This window comes from Prunus persica, chromosome G4 (assembly GCF_000346465.2).
Source record: "Prunus persica cultivar Lovell chromosome G4, Prunus_persica_NCBIv2, whole genome shotgun sequence".
Classification (NCBI taxonomy): Eukaryota; Viridiplantae; Streptophyta; class Magnoliopsida; order Rosales; family Rosaceae; genus Prunus; species Prunus persica.
This window is the reverse complement of record NC_034012.1, coordinates 6,170,943-6,186,083: the sequence shown is the minus strand read 5'-3', so window position 1 is coordinate 6,186,083 and position 15,141 is coordinate 6,170,943. Positions and strand designations below refer to the sequence as shown.

General features: G+C 39.2%; 1 protein-coding gene across 3 annotated transcripts; it reads right to left on the bottom strand.

The window, feature by feature from the left end:
• Nucleotides 1,271–14,517, bottom strand: LOC18780359 (protein CHROMATIN REMODELING 4). Of its 3 annotated transcripts, none has more exons than XM_020563114.1 (11): nucleotides 13,656–14,517; nucleotides 12,534–12,852; nucleotides 10,661–10,762; nucleotides 9,721–10,527; nucleotides 9,387–9,494; nucleotides 6,471–9,239; nucleotides 5,602–5,756; nucleotides 5,255–5,369; nucleotides 4,803–4,885; nucleotides 3,739–4,360; nucleotides 1,271–3,626 (listed from the first exon to the last, which is right to left on the bottom strand). In XM_020563114.1, exons 2-11 carry the CDS (start codon nucleotides 12,753–12,755, stop codon nucleotides 1,596–1,598), a joined length of 7,014 nt encoding a protein of 2,337 aa, XP_020418703.1. In that variant the 5' UTR covers nucleotides 12,756–12,852; nucleotides 13,656–14,517; the 3' UTR covers nucleotides 1,271–1,595. The 3 variants fall into 3 exon arrangements, with proteins under 3 accessions (XP_020418703.1, XP_007213285.2, XP_020418704.1); XM_007213223.2 differs by having other exon boundaries at nucleotides 12,534–12,771; XM_020563115.1 differs by lacking the exon at nucleotides 13,656–14,517 and adding an exon at nucleotides 13,030–13,176.

Genomic DNA, 15,141 nt, shown 5'->3' with positions numbered 1-15,141 from the left:
CTACGTATATAAATATATATTTTGTACACAATGTGGCTTATTTCTTGGCCCAAGAATACATGCACCACCAAGGCTGGTGGTCATAAAGGCGGCACCACCGCAACCGCGGGTACTGCCGTGGCCGCTAATTGTCTTAGTAGTTCATCATCCCACTGTACCTGTCTGGCCAAACTGGTGAGGAAGCTAAAGAAACATAGGAGAAGGATAGGGGCTGCTAGTAGACAAAGCTCATTCCAGTGCCATTATGATCCATTGAGCTATTCTCTCAACTTTGATGCAACTGGATGTGGAAACTTGTTAGATGATCAAGATTACTTCAAGTTCTATGCCTTCTCCTCCAGGTTTGTGGCCAACCAATCAGAACCTCAGCTGGTCCAAAACTGATCACCACTCCTCACAGAAATATATTTATCAATTCTAATGATCTTGAGCTTTGTATCTTTGGCTTGGATGTAATGGGTATTTTGTATATTGTTAGAGGGTTTGGCATCTAAGATTGAGAGAGAGAGAGAGAGAGAGAGAGAGAGAGAGAGAGAGAGAGAGAGAGAGAGAGAAAGGTTGTTCTAGCTTCTCCCTTGATGGGTACTTTGGCTTATACATTTTTGTACTGGCTGACTAGTGGATACAGTTCGATTAATCATCTTCTTCATCTTCTTTACTTTCATGTTTTATTTTCTTCGATTTCAGATTTGTTGTTCTTCTGATCTTCTTGATGTCAAGTATAGTTTACGATCAGCAGAGTCTCAAAGTTAATGGTCACTTATCCAAGTCCCTAGGCATCCCCTGAATTCCTATTGGTAGGGTTCTGTATCTGCACTGTCTGTGAGGCAGAAAAATTGCAAGTAAACAGGCCACATGAAATTTTTAAGGGATGCCAAACAAAGCAAAAGACAAAATTGGTAGTTCTGGTTTGATGAGAGAGAAGAGGGGACAAAAAAGAAAATTTTTATTTGCTGCCCATCCAGTTTAGTAGATTATATGAGTCCTGATACAAGGAGAGAATAATAAAAAAACAGAATGAAGAGAATCATTAGTTGTTTTAACTTTAGATTAAAAATTGGTTTTTTTTGTTTTTTGGCTTCACACCACTTCTAATCTGTATGAATGATTCTTAAGTCACTTAACCAACCAAATGTTTAAAAATTTTAAAAAAAACTAATGGAGAATAAAGGTTGCTCGACGCAGCAATTCAGACTGTTAAACAACTCTCTCATTATAAACAAAGCAGCAATTCCACAAGACCACCATATGGAAGACGGCCACCAGAAAATTATAAATCCAAAACTAGTCTTTAAAAAAATTGAAAAAGTAAACCAACAGATTTTTTTTGGGTCTGAAGTAAGCCAACTGATTGGGCATCACTATTCAGATATTGTCTCATTGATGAGACACAAGGGGGACGCAAGGTCCATGGTTAAATGAGCAGGCAGCACTATATTTTTCATTCTCTTACATAAGCTTTACACAACATTATATATCCTAAATAACCCTATATTGGCTAGTTTATCATGCACTACAAAAACCTACAAAAATTCAAGCACATCGGAGACTTGAATAACATGAAAGAATAACTATGTTCTAATCCCATATTACAGCTACGGTTCCCGATCACTCAAAGGATGATCCGAGACAGTGCCCTCAGAAGAAATTTCCTCTACATCGGGCCGTTCTGTCCTAGAGGGATCTGATTGAGTCTTGCTGGAATCCCCACTTTCAGTATCACATGTTCTATCTTTCCCAAGTGAATCACACACCTTAAGAGGTGAGCCCCGCTTAGCCTCCTTGCTTCCAAATGCAGTTTGGGAGTCCAAAAGTCCTACTTGGTCAACTGAGTTTGGCAACGAGGGCTTTGTGTCATGAAAGCTTGAGCTTGCCATGCCAGAAGCTGCTGACAGATGTGGGCCAGGAGCAACACAGGATGCTACCAATTGAAGCACTTCAGGTGAAGGGGACATTCCCATGATTGTTTTCTTCTGATGATTCAGATGCGGCAATGAGGATGACGGGTTTGCCACATTTAAACTGAGAGGCGCACTGAGGTCAGATTCAATCCGTGAAAGGCCTGGTGTTGCAACCATTGATTGTGGAAGCAATGGAAATGATGGGGCCATAGGAATGGAGCTTGAAGCATTGTCACCAAAGTGTGTGCTCTGGAAGTCCTGGCTGCTTCCAGCAATTTCTGGTGGAATCCGCCTAAACAGACGTGATTTCTGCTTTCTTTTCTTCTTTAGACTCCGTCTTGGATCCTTTGGTAGCGAAGGAGGTGGGCCTGGAATCACAAAGGGAGGAATAGTTCGCTTATCCTCCCCATATAACAACCGAACAGATTGAGCTATTGCTGACACTGTGGGTGGCAGGTCAGGTGCTGGGGGTTTAGCAGGAGCACTTACAGCTTCCCGTAGCCAATGGGGTAGCTTGTCCTTTGAAGAACTACTTCCAGCAAGATCTTTCCCCTTTAAAAGCCCCCTCTTGGGATCAGGTAGAAATCCTGAACTGGTGGGTTCACCCCTTCCCAAATTATTATTCATATCACGTAAAACATTCAGTGATCTATCAAGAAGACAAGGCAACTTCCCATACTTATAGGCACCCTGTTCATCTTCCTTCTTCTGTACATCATAGCTGCTTGAGGAATTCAAACCCAAGCAACTGGTTCCAAAAGAAGTGACAACAAATGGCTCCTCAATGGGAACATTGGAAGACGTCCCTGGTCTGTCAGAAACTCCAGCAGAAGAATCTCCAGAAAAATTTGCCCGGAATTTTTCATGAAACCAGGTTGGAATGGGGGGAAATTGCTCATTGTGCAAACCAAGTCTATCTGATGCTTCAAGATGCGGAAAGCCAGATGTAAGATCACTAAAACCCAGCTTCATGTCTGTCAAGTGGGGTTGAAATTTTGGCGGTGTGACAAGTCTACTTCCATGCAGTGCCCGTGCCATCATCCCATCAGATATGCATGGAAACTGTGAGGATTTGGTAGTCCGTTTGGTTGATTTGGACACTGGGAAAGATGGCCCATCCAAAATCTTGAGTTGCTCCTCCTCCCATCTAGCTGACAAATCTTCCGAAGTTTTAAACTTCGAGAACTTCAACCTCGGGTCTCTTAGCATTGCATCCCAATTGCCCCTTCCATGCCTACGAACACCAATCCAGAGGAAATCAAGTTCATCTTCCGTCCAGATATCTGCTTTTGATTTCTTTTTAAACAAGTTGCTTGATCCAGGACCAGTCCTCATCATTATGTTTTCAAGCACCTTCCTGTGGTTATCAGGGAATGATGGAAATGTAGTTGGCATGTGTCCCAAACCCAAGGTGGGAGGCACTTCTCTGTCTTGTTGATTATATCTGGGTGCATCTTGTGGGGGTAATTTTAAATTGGGGAACAATGGCATTGTTGGAAGTTCTTGCAAGGAGCCATTGGAAGGTTCAAGTCTGCTACCCAATGACAAGCTAGGCAAGAAGTCAAAATGTGGACTTGGCATGGTCTTAGTTGAAAGCGGGAATCTTGGTAACAATTTCTCATCAAATGGTAAGTTAGGCAGTGCCATCCTCTCCTGGAAATCTGAAAAAGCAGCACCAGAACTTTCTGGACGATCATAACTGTTTCCCTGAATAGCCGGAGGAAACTGCAAACAGACCAAGCATTATGATCATGATTCATGTATCAACAAAACTTATAAACCAACACACATGTATCAACAAAACTCATAAACCGAGAGAGAGAGAGAGAGAGAGTACCGGCCTAAATGGCAAACCACCATTTGGAATGTTATTCTTCAGACGTGATACTTCCGCTGATGCACCTGATAATTTCACTTCATCACCATTTATGTCTGTCTCAGACAAAGTCCCAGACTGAGGAGCTAGACTAAATGGAAACTCTGGCCGAGCTCCTTTCTGTCTGCAATTTGACCTTGAGAAGTTCTTATTTGATGATTCTATTTGACTAGCATTGGGAGCACAGAGTCCCAGAACAGGTAACAAATTATTTGGGGGCACTGAGTTGGTCATGCTGGTTCCCTGAGATTGGTGACTTGGAAAGAAAATGTCAGGAGACAGGTAGTCAAGAGGATTAACAGAAAGATCAAGGCGGCTGTTTTTATGCTTTGATAGTCTGCCCAACCGTAAGGGAGAGTCAGTCTTGGCCTTGGGAGGAGCATCTAACTTGTTATCCTCCAAGTCAATTACTGAAGGCCTCTCTCTGAAAAATTGAACTAGTCCAGTCGCTTGATCCCCATCTTTGGCAGTATTGGTGGGACATGGAGGAAGTGACTCAACAGGCAGTCCCTCACTAGGATGAGATTCCTCAATTGCATTCCTCTGAGCGAGCCGTTCTTTTTGTCTAGCTCGGAGCTTAGCACTGTTGAATAATAAATAAAAAAGTAATCCACTGTCAAACAATGCATGAAAACTTACCACTATTATACTTGAACCAGTCTAAATGCCTACAACTCAATAATTTGGTGACCATTAAAATCTGAAATAATTTCCCCTTCAAAATAAAATACTTGTTTTTCCCCTTGATGTGTAGTACTCTCCCCATCAAGTTCAAACTTGATAAAGTCCATATGTTGAGACTCCAGTTCTAAAATCTTAAAATTTAAATAATGCTCGACTCAAATGAATCGCACATACCTCAAAAAGGTGAAAGTTAGACATGTATATCCCTATTACCAAACACAACTAGGTACTTAGGAAAACTGCTTGACAATTGTGCGGCAGCTTTCTACACAATAAAATCAATCTCAACTCCTGAACTAAAGCAATTACGGTAGTATTACTTGAAGAGATTCTGAACTTACAACTTTGCTTTTAGAGCTCGTCCAGCAGGTGTGTACTCCCGCTCTGGCTCTGGTTCAGGCTCACGTTCCTCTTCCGCACCACTCTGCTTATACAAGCAAACTATTAGAAGCACTATGGATAAGCAACTTAACCCAATGAAATTATGCAACAAACTCTTGCCCAGATGGTCCAGGTCGCTGAGTAAAAAAATTCTTTGGACCATAAATGAATCCATGCAAGTCAAAAGAAAAGTTAGAAGTGGAAGGCCTGAAACAAGCTCAGCCAATTTACAACATAAAATTCAATCATAAAGGGGGTTTTATATTTTAAGAAAGTGTATATACAGTTGAAAAAGAAAATGAAATTTTTTCTTAGTGATATTTTCAGCAGCAGCGTGAAACTGCAAATACAAATGAAAGGTAGACTAGAAAAAGGATTATGCTTCATTTAAGCATATGTCTAACTGAAGTACCTCACTCAATGTTTCAGTTGGGTGTGCAGCATATGCTTCCCTGTAAGAAACAGCTTTCCGCAGGCGCTTCCCCCGACCAAGAGCTGCTTCCTCCTCACTTTGATATCTCTCCCACCTACAAGCCCGAAAAATTGCAAATGACAATTCAGAGGCATTTAAATCTCAAGTCAGTAATTAGTCTCTAAAATCTTTCATTTCATTTTACTCCTTTTAATGTACAACACATTTAGATCCACTTTATATATACATTTGAATACAGATGCATTAATCCTATTAGCAGATTAGTAGAGTAGCAGTAATAACACATGAAAACACTGAACATAGGTGACAATAGAATAGTTTGTTACCTAAGACGCAATAGTCTGTCCCATTCATTTTCTTCAGTAACAGCAACCATGTTATCCTCTTTCCTTTCAGTATTTTGTACACAAATATCATCACTTGCACCTACAGGTGATTCAACTCCCTGCTCTTCAGCTGGTTCCTCATTCCATTCGATGGACTGGTAAAGCGATAAGTTAGTATGAGATAAACAACAACATAGAAGAAATTGGTTTTTTAATTTTGTTGACTATTAGTCCTTATAGGCAAATTTCATGCAAGATAAAAACAGCTTAAAGTAGGATAACAGGATCAATGTGCATGCAACTAAAAATGCATATAACATGGGAACAGCATATTACCCAATTTAAAACATGGGAAAAGCATAACTAGTTAACTCACGAACTCAATTATTTACCAATAACTCTCACCGACGGAGATGCATGTCTCAGGACAAGGTTATAAACAAGCTGACATAGTGAAAGGGACTGAACCTACAACTAACTTGACTCAGCCCTTACCCCAATTGATGGATCATAAAGCAATTCAGTTTTACAAGTCATATGTCATATATGAGAAGATAATGATGCAGAACACAGAAATGCAAATTTTGTAAAATTTTGCATGCAAGTTCAGTTTAAAGTATAATCAAGAGCAGATCCAAAGCTGATGTTATGGGAATACAAGTTGCCTTAGGCAACAAAAATAATTTTGTAATAAACCACCACGTCTTAATGTCACCAAAAAAAAAAAAATTCATGGCAACCCCAGATTCAAACGGGAAAAAACGCTCAAACAGTAATGATTTCAAGTGGTAACTGATATAAAATCACCACAAAACTTATTATCAATGCATAAATAAACAACAAATGCATTAGAAAGTTTAATACTTTACCTTTACTGAGCCAAGCATATCATTTTCCAAATCTCCTTCAGCGATATCAGTTGATCCAGACTGAAGGTTTGAACGGTCTAGCAACTTTAAAATTGCACTTTCATCCCACACAATCTTGTTGCTGCTATCTGTACATTTATCCTTATACACATCCCCCAGGCCACCAGTTCGCTTCCTATGCTTATGTTCTACATCTGTCACTGCCTCATCCTTGTTACTATTATTTTCATCTGTATCTTTTCCATCAGCGCTAGGAGAATCATTAAAAAGCTCCTCTGTTCCCCATTTTATAATATCTTCCACTTCTTTTTGGGATCCCGACTTATTCACAAAAAGCTGATCAAGCATAAGTTTCTTCTTTGCAAGCTGCAAAATGCGCTCTTCAACACTAGCACGAACTACAAGCCTATATACCAAAAGTCGTTTTGACTGTCCAATTCGATGTGCTCGATTCATAGCTTGGATATCAGCATGCGGGTTGAAATCAGAATCATAGATAATGACAGTGTCAGCTGTTGCCAAATTGATACCAAGGCCACAAGAGCGTGTTGATAACAAAAAGACAAATCGGCTTCTATCTTGGTTAAAACGCGCGATTGCAGATTGACGATCAGTGACTGAAACAGAGCCATCTACTCTCTCATATGTTTTAGGTCCAAATTCTATGGCCAAATAATCCTCAAGGATATCTAGTAGCTTGGTCATCTGTGAAAAGATTAGGACTCTGTTACCTTCTTTGTGCAAAATCTTAAGCATAGAATGCAACAGAGTCAACTTGGCTGAAGCTTTTATCCGCATTTCATGAAGGAACTCTACAGACCCAGAGTCAGGCTCAGTGCCTGGTATGAGATACGGATGATTGCAGACTTTCCTTAATTGCATTACAATGTTCAACATTGACTGCTGTGCCACCCCTTTCCCAATATTCCGTAATATCTGATAATTCTTTGTGAGCATTGCGCGGTAGTATTCAGCTTGGATAGAGGACAGCTCAACAGGAACCATCCGTTCAGTCTTGGGAGGGATATTCTGCATAGCATCCTTTTTAAGCCTCCGAAGCATATGTGGAGCAACAAGTTTTTTCAATTCATCCACTTTTTCTGCAGTTGTAAGATCATTAAACCTATCCTCAAATGAAGATAGCGAAGGGAATGAAGCCGGCTGCAAGAAATTAAGCAAGTTATACATTTCACCAATGTTGTTCTGAAGAGGGGTACCAGTCAACAGTACACGATGTTGGAAAGACAAGGAATTAAGCAAGCTGAAAAGCTTACTTCCTGAATTTTTCAAACGATGACCCTCGTCAACTATGAGAACTTCCCAGGGAACCCCACGGAGATGTGAGGAATCAGCAAGAACCATTTCATATGTAGTTAAAAGAACATTAAATTTATAAGCAGATGTTTTTTTATTCAACGCGTTCGGATCACTAGCATGCCATTCATACTGGCGAATAATGGCTCTTGCTTTAGCACACCCATGATATTCCACGACGTTCAACTCAGGAGCCCATAATGCGAACTCAGAAAGCCAATTAGGCATTGTGGAAAGTGGAACCAAGACTAAACAAGGCAGAGTGGCTTTGAACTCATAATATAATGACGAAAGAAAAGCACAAGCTGACACAGTTTTACCAAGCCCCATCTCATCAGCTAGTATTACATTCTTGGATTTATGCCAGCACTTCCGCAACCAATTGAGTGCTTCAAGCTGATGGGGAAACAATGACCCTCCCTTCAGTTCCTTAGGCTGCTCTGTCAGAGTAACTATTTCATTTTGCTGACAACTATCCCTCCCTCTTGAATCATCCTTAGAAGCATCTTTTTCCAGTGTTTGGTGCTCAAATTGATTAAATAGATCGACCAGATTCTGAGAATTTAGAATGACAGGTTCATCCAATCTTTCCCAAGTGCATTCGATGTAAGAAAGACCATTCCATTTTATGAAAGCTTCACCTGAGCCATCTTTTAAACCACGGAGACCAATCACCCGCTGTGGTTGCTTCCATCGTTCCTCACAGATATTTATAACAGCAGTTCCATACTTGGCCTTGTAATTTTCTAGTTTTCTCTTGGCCAAGACTTTTAGCTCAGATTCAGAAACCCAACTATTATGAATGTTAGACTTACCCGCCCACTTAACTAAAAATTCATACAATACCGTCTCACAGCTACCACCTGAAGGTTCAGCCAGTGAGGATGGCCCCTGACTTTTGTTTTGAGCGGTGCTATTAATTCCAGTTTCTGTATCTACATCTTTTTTGTCTTTGGTGTCAGGAGAGACATGTGTTTCAATTTCTGGAACCTCATCCTCATCATGACTTTTCAAACTAACTTTGGTAGTCTCCGCAGTCACTATTCTTTCATGTGTTTTTCCCGAATCATCTGCAGTTACAGCAGATTCATCTTGATCCTTACCATTTATGTTACCCGAATCCTTAGTACCCATCCTCGGCGCATCCATGGAGTTAGCTTTTTTACCTTCTTTGTTCATGGATCTTCTGTACACATTCATTTTGTCCACTCTAACATCATCCTTCATGCTTTCATCCCCATCAGCACCCTTGACAACATTTTCACAACCCTCAGTAAGATTTTCAGCAGCTCCGACATCCATGTCATTATCACAAGCAGAATTCCCATCTGATAATCTGGTTTGAGTATCTGAGACTTGCAAATCAGCAGAACACAGATCATGAGCAGCTGCCACAGATAATTGACGAGAGTCAGCATTATCACCTTGAACTCGACATCCCAAAACTCGATCAACCTGTGACACGGGCATGCAAGAAACAAAATAATATGTATGGTGATATTAAGTAACCAAAACAAGGAGCATATTGTCTATATATAAACCAGAATAAAAACATTCAATAAAATTCATTTTTTTACACAACATTCTAGGAAACTCATTTACCTGCAGAGGTTCAGCAGGAAAACTATCATTACAAATTAGTGTTTTGACTACATGACTTCCAGCTTTATCTACATTATGTGACGGGTCCTTTTCTCCCTCAGGAAGCTCCTGAAAAAAAAAAATAACAATGATATTTACTACATATAACTATAAAGAAGGACAAAATCCCAGCATTAACAACTACAGCAGGAACATACATTTCCTAAATTAACCATAATAAACAATAACAATAAGCCAGCATGATTATGAAAACTACTAAGAAGTCATCAACAACCAATGATGATCCCTACATATAAACAAGGGTTCAATATAGAATCAGAAAATTGAAAGATACCTCGTCTTTGTTTTGGACATCTGAATTCTTGATTTCAATGTCCTCTCTTGACAAGGTTGCAGAAACCCCGTGGTTGACAGATTTATGCTTACGAAGTGCTTTACCAATCCTCAGGCTTGCAGTACTTGCTTTAGATCCAGATTGTTTAGAAGTACTAACAGATTTTCCCTTATCGGTCTTCTTCTTCTTTTTACTCTTATCGTTATTGCCTTTGTGTTTCCTTTTTCTGGCCTTGCCAGTGGTAGCACTGATCGCAAGAACTATGGTCTTACGTGGAGATGCATCAGTACAAGACAGGACAGGCTTCACCTCAGGAGAGGCAAATTCCTCAGGAGCTTCTTCATTTGTCTCCAAAGCTGTAACTTTAGAATGAGATGAAACTTCTTTAGCAGGAGAGCTCAACTTTCTGTCCGCGGAATCATCTTCTGGGGAAAAGTTAGATCTTTTTTTATCGTCAACATTCTCACATGATGAAATACCGTCCACAGAACCACCAACTGTTGAATGACTCAGCTTGGTGCTACAAGGTATATCTATCTGGGAAAATGGTTTCTTTTCAAAGAATTTGATTCCATGAGTTAAAATAGTTTTTCCTTTGCTTGAGGATCTTTTCTTTGCAACAATGGAGTTTCCGAAAATCTGTGATACTTTTTCCCTTTCAGATGACGCAACTCCAGTTTTGGACTTAGCAGTGACACTCTTTGTTCTTGCTCGTTTTGAAATGGTATCCGCTAAATAGTTTATGGGCTCAAGCAGATCACTTTTCTGACAGCATGTTGGGCATTGCCACTTCCCATTCGGAATGCGCTTCAGGTGATGAATTTCACAATAAAGAATTTACAACAAAGAGAAAAACAAGAATGGGATATTAGTACAGCTAAACCAAAGAAAATGGATCATGAAAAAACAAGCTAGCACAGTGCAGTCAAAATAAATATACCTTTAGAGGTGGATTAAGACACTGGAGATGATAGGTTCGGGGGCAGCTATCACAACACAACAAGTTACCACCAAGGTCACAGATCACGCATTCATAGAAATACTGGGATTAGACAAAATATTGCATGAAGTCAGAGCATGTTTAATAAGAATTAATGTTACAGAAGAGACAAAACGAGCAAAATAAGATATTTAACAGGATGAATGTTTTCACTTGTTCTCAAACTGCAGTGCCCTCATAAAAAGATTACATGCACAACTATCCCGCTGAATTAGCAGGGAAGAGTACTGCCAAAATTTGCATAAACCTAAATGTAACAAGGTGGAATGTGGCATATAGAGTTCAGTGCTGGCCAAATTGGAACACAACTTCAAAAAATTGTAAAGAAGTTTGATTACAACCAAAGACCAAAAAGTAAATAGAAAAATAATGTCACAACCTGACCTAAAGTCCAACTTAAAAAGCATAGAACAATCATCACCCTAAAGCAAACATGTGACTGCTAATATGCATAATATTTTGTACCCCGTAGGCAGTGTAAACTGCACTACATATGCTGTTACTGTATTTGGGAGACCTTGCCGTCAGTCTTATAAACTAATATGTATTACCACCACGTATTGTGTCAAAAGACTCAACAGAAATGCAAAACCTAAAAAATCACGAGCCCACTTTTGTGTTTCTCTAAACCTTCAGCAGACCAGAAACCCTCAGTTCGCAACTAAATTGTATTCTCAATAACATGTTCTAAAATAATAGTTCCAATTTCTGTCACTTGGACTCTTCCATTATTAATTTTTTTTAATAGAAACATTGTATTGATAATCAAGAGGAAAAAATCCTCGATCAAACAACAAAACCTTAAAAAAGAGTGTCTGACCTACTAAGATTGAAAAAAATTCTTTAATAAACACAAAAAACACAAACTTCAGTAGAATCATCTTAGGACTGCCATCGTGTCTCTCATGATGATAGAGTAGTGATAATCCTTGAACTGCCCCGAAACCGAAGCCCAAAGAGATGTCCAAAATTTAATTCTATCCCATAATTCCTCAACCCTTACTCCTATATGACCCTGAAAAATTCTTCGATTGCACTCCATCCAGATATTCCAGAATATCGCATGCACTGGACAATCTCGAAGGATTCCAGCTCTCTTCCCCTTCCCCGAAACCCTCAAATTGATACTAAGGAGCTCAAAACATCCTTTAGGAATCACCCACTCCGCTCCGAGAGCACCCAACATCCTCCACCATAATTTTAGGGAATACGAACAATGAATGAACAAGTGATCAATGTTTTCTGCATTCTCTTTGCAAAGAACACACCAAGAAAGGGATAAGCACATCATTGGTTGCCTCCTTTGAATGCTATCGCAAGTATTAATCTTGCCATTTGCTGCCAGCTACATGAAAAATTGAATTTTCGGAGGTGTCTTCGCCTTCCATTGATCAAACCTCTGACGTTTATCATCCACATATCACGTGACCCAGGAATAAATTTAACTTTAGGCAAACTAGATTGGTTCCATTTTCATGGCTATTCAAAACACTGAGCTGCTGTTCCTTAAAGAGCTTCGTATAGTATTTCAAATCACAAAAACATGCATGCGCCTGAGAGATGACTTAAGTAGGTAGGCTGCTGAATAACTTTCCTATGGAGAATTGGAAACCACATGTTGTAAATGTTTGAATTAAAACACCACCACCATAAACAAAGATCATACTAGAGTGACTGAAGAATAATATCAAAAAACTAACTGGAAAGCAAATTACCACCCTATGATAAAGTTATTCCAGTGAGGATTTGCTTTATGAATTCTTCAGGTTAAATAAAAACGGTCGACCAATTAATCAAGTATATAAAAACTAACCCCATCATTTCCTTTCTTCTTGGATGAAAATCGATCAGAAACTATTTCATTATTCAGCCTGCGCTTAGCTGAAGAGGAAGTCTTCCTTGGAGATTCCGAGGCTGCTGAACCGTCTTCTTTGCCATTAGATATATCAGGTCCATGAGGAAGCTTTCTACGTTTTCGTTTCAAGACCCAATTTCTGTTAATCATTTTACTCGGTGAAGAACTGCCTTCCTTCATCTTTTAGTCTTCGGTCCTACATATGTGGTCAACAGTGACAGCAAGCACGTCGATGAATTAGTCAAGGCATCAGAGCTTCCACACACATATTCAGCCACTGCAAATTTTTACATTAACAGTTAATGTTAACATAAAGAGAACAACTTTATACAAACTACAGCAAGTTTGTCAAGGAAATGCAGGTGACTGAGCGGACTAATATTTAGATTCAGTAGAGCTAAGCAAATTCGATCAATATTTTGGGACAAATAAAAACGAATTATTTAACTGCTACCAAGGGTCACAGTGAAGGCTCCTCACTAACTCAGCCTTAAGATCTGCTACAAAAGTGCTAATCACTCAAATCTCAGATGAGATTAACAGTTATAAGGTACATTGCCGAATGCCAACTTCGGAGCATCATCAGCTAACAAGACAATCTAGTAACCTACAAACGGCAAACAGAACTAGTTTATGTACTGTAACATTAGTGCTAAATCCGACATATTATAGACCCAACAATTGAACGATTGAACCATCTTTTCCAAACTATCACTTATCAAATGCCCAATGCAATCTACCAAAGTAGTGATAGAATTAACAATCAAACAAAAGAACTTAATCATGCAAACACATTCAACTACTGCCAAACACAAAACCCCATTTCACCACCTATTCATGACTTCTAACGCAATTTAGAAAACCAATACGCCACTATACAAGAACACCAACCATTCCACATCAATCAAAGCTTAAAAACACAATCTTTCAAGAATCAAACAAAACCCACATCAGAATGAGCAAGAAAGCACACATGGGTGAGTTCGAAGTCACACGAATTCACAAACCCAAAATATACCAACCAGGAAATGAGCAAGAACCAAAGAAACAAAGAGTGCCCAGATGAATTAAGAAGCTTACCAATCAAGTAATGGATCAAAAACCCAATATACAGAGCAAAAGAGCAAGATAGCTAGATTGAGATAAAGAGCTGAAGAGGTAGGGGGGAGGTGGGAGAGGTTTAGGGCATGGAAGGCAGGCTGTGAGAGATACGAGAAAGAGAGAGAAAGCGAAGGGAGACAAATGAAATAAATAGAGAGGAAAGAGATAGTTTTTGTTTTTCCAATCTAATTAATTTTCCTTTTGTAATTTTTTTAGAGAGAGAAAGTGTGAGACTTTTAGAGAGAGAAGCATACAAATACGGATTCGCCGGGGTCATAGGGACGGGGTTACACTCTGACATGGCAGGAGAGAGAGAGAGAGAGAGAGGAGAGAGGAAGTGGTGCTCTTGTTCTTGTTTTGGTTGATGTCGTTGTTGTTCTTGTAGTTGAAGCTCAACACCATTCAAAACCTGCCACGTGGCAACCCCAGAGACTCTTCCTCACTCTCTCACTGCCCATATTCGCCCTTTTTCTTTCTTTTCCTCATTTCTCTCTCTTTGCTTTGCTTTGCTTTTTCTCTCTTCCGCCACAAAACTCTTCTGCTATATATGTACACATTTAGAGAGAGAAAGTGCTTAGAGAGATGGAAGGAGGGAGAAGGACGTCTTTCCCTCTTTCTATTCTATTCTCATGATCACTCAATTGCTAGCTGGTTTTCGAATGGAGTGTCTGTTTTTTTTTTTTGTTTCTCGAACTTTTATCTTCACTTGCAGCCTTCTCTTTCTTGCTTTTTTCTTTTTTGCTCAGCTTTTACTTACTATGTTATAAAAATTATAAATAAATAAAAAGGAAAAAAAGAATGAGATCTAATGAGGACTGACTTGTTAGTATATAGTTTTGGAGGAAATCCTCAAAAAGGGTATGAAATCCCATCGTGAGACAGATAAACAGTTCAGAAATAGTTAATTATGTGGGGGAATAGATCACGAATCTTTATAATTAGGATTTGGCTTTATTTGTTTGAGGAGGTAAAAACAAGTTTAAGTATGTCAACCCAAAAAAAGGACAAGTTTTTGTTTTAGGGTTGAATATTTTGAGCATGGAATTGGAATTTCAAATATACATGCAATATGCAGGTGGTTGTTTGCTGTATTTGGATACAAATTTAATTATAGATTCTTTCCTTTTTTTTGTTCTTTTTAATTATAGCCAACAAATTAAATGTGCACGATACACTTGTTAATAGTTTTCCGAGTTTCGATGTGGATGTGGTGTTTAAACTATGCGCCGACCGTGACGAACTGCATCTATGCTCTATCTCAAAGTGCTGGAATACTAACGGAACAAGGATGATTCAAAACTTAAAGTAAACGAGACTTGTCATTATTGTTATCCAACGAGAGTTTTTTTTCTTTTTTTCTTTTCTATAATAGCGAGAGTTGTCGTTACTACGTAAATGACACACGTGACATGTAGAACAAGCACTTACTAAATTTGCATTTCTCTACCTTTTCTTAAACCACAAC

Bases quoted from the DNA above. Each gene is read 5' to 3' on its own strand.
- LOC18780359 (XM_020563114.1), bottom strand. From the start codon at position 12,755: ATGAAGGAAGGCAGTTCTTCACCGAGTAAAATGATTAACAGAAATTGG. The intron at 10,528-10,660 runs GTATATTTATTT...CATCACCTGAAG, and splicing joins GTCTTAATCCACCTCTAAAG to CGCATTCCGAATGGGAAGTG. The intron at 5,757-6,470 runs GTAAAGTATTAA...TCGCTTTACCAG, and splicing joins ATATGCTTGGCTCAGTAAAG to TCCATCGAATGGAATGAGGA.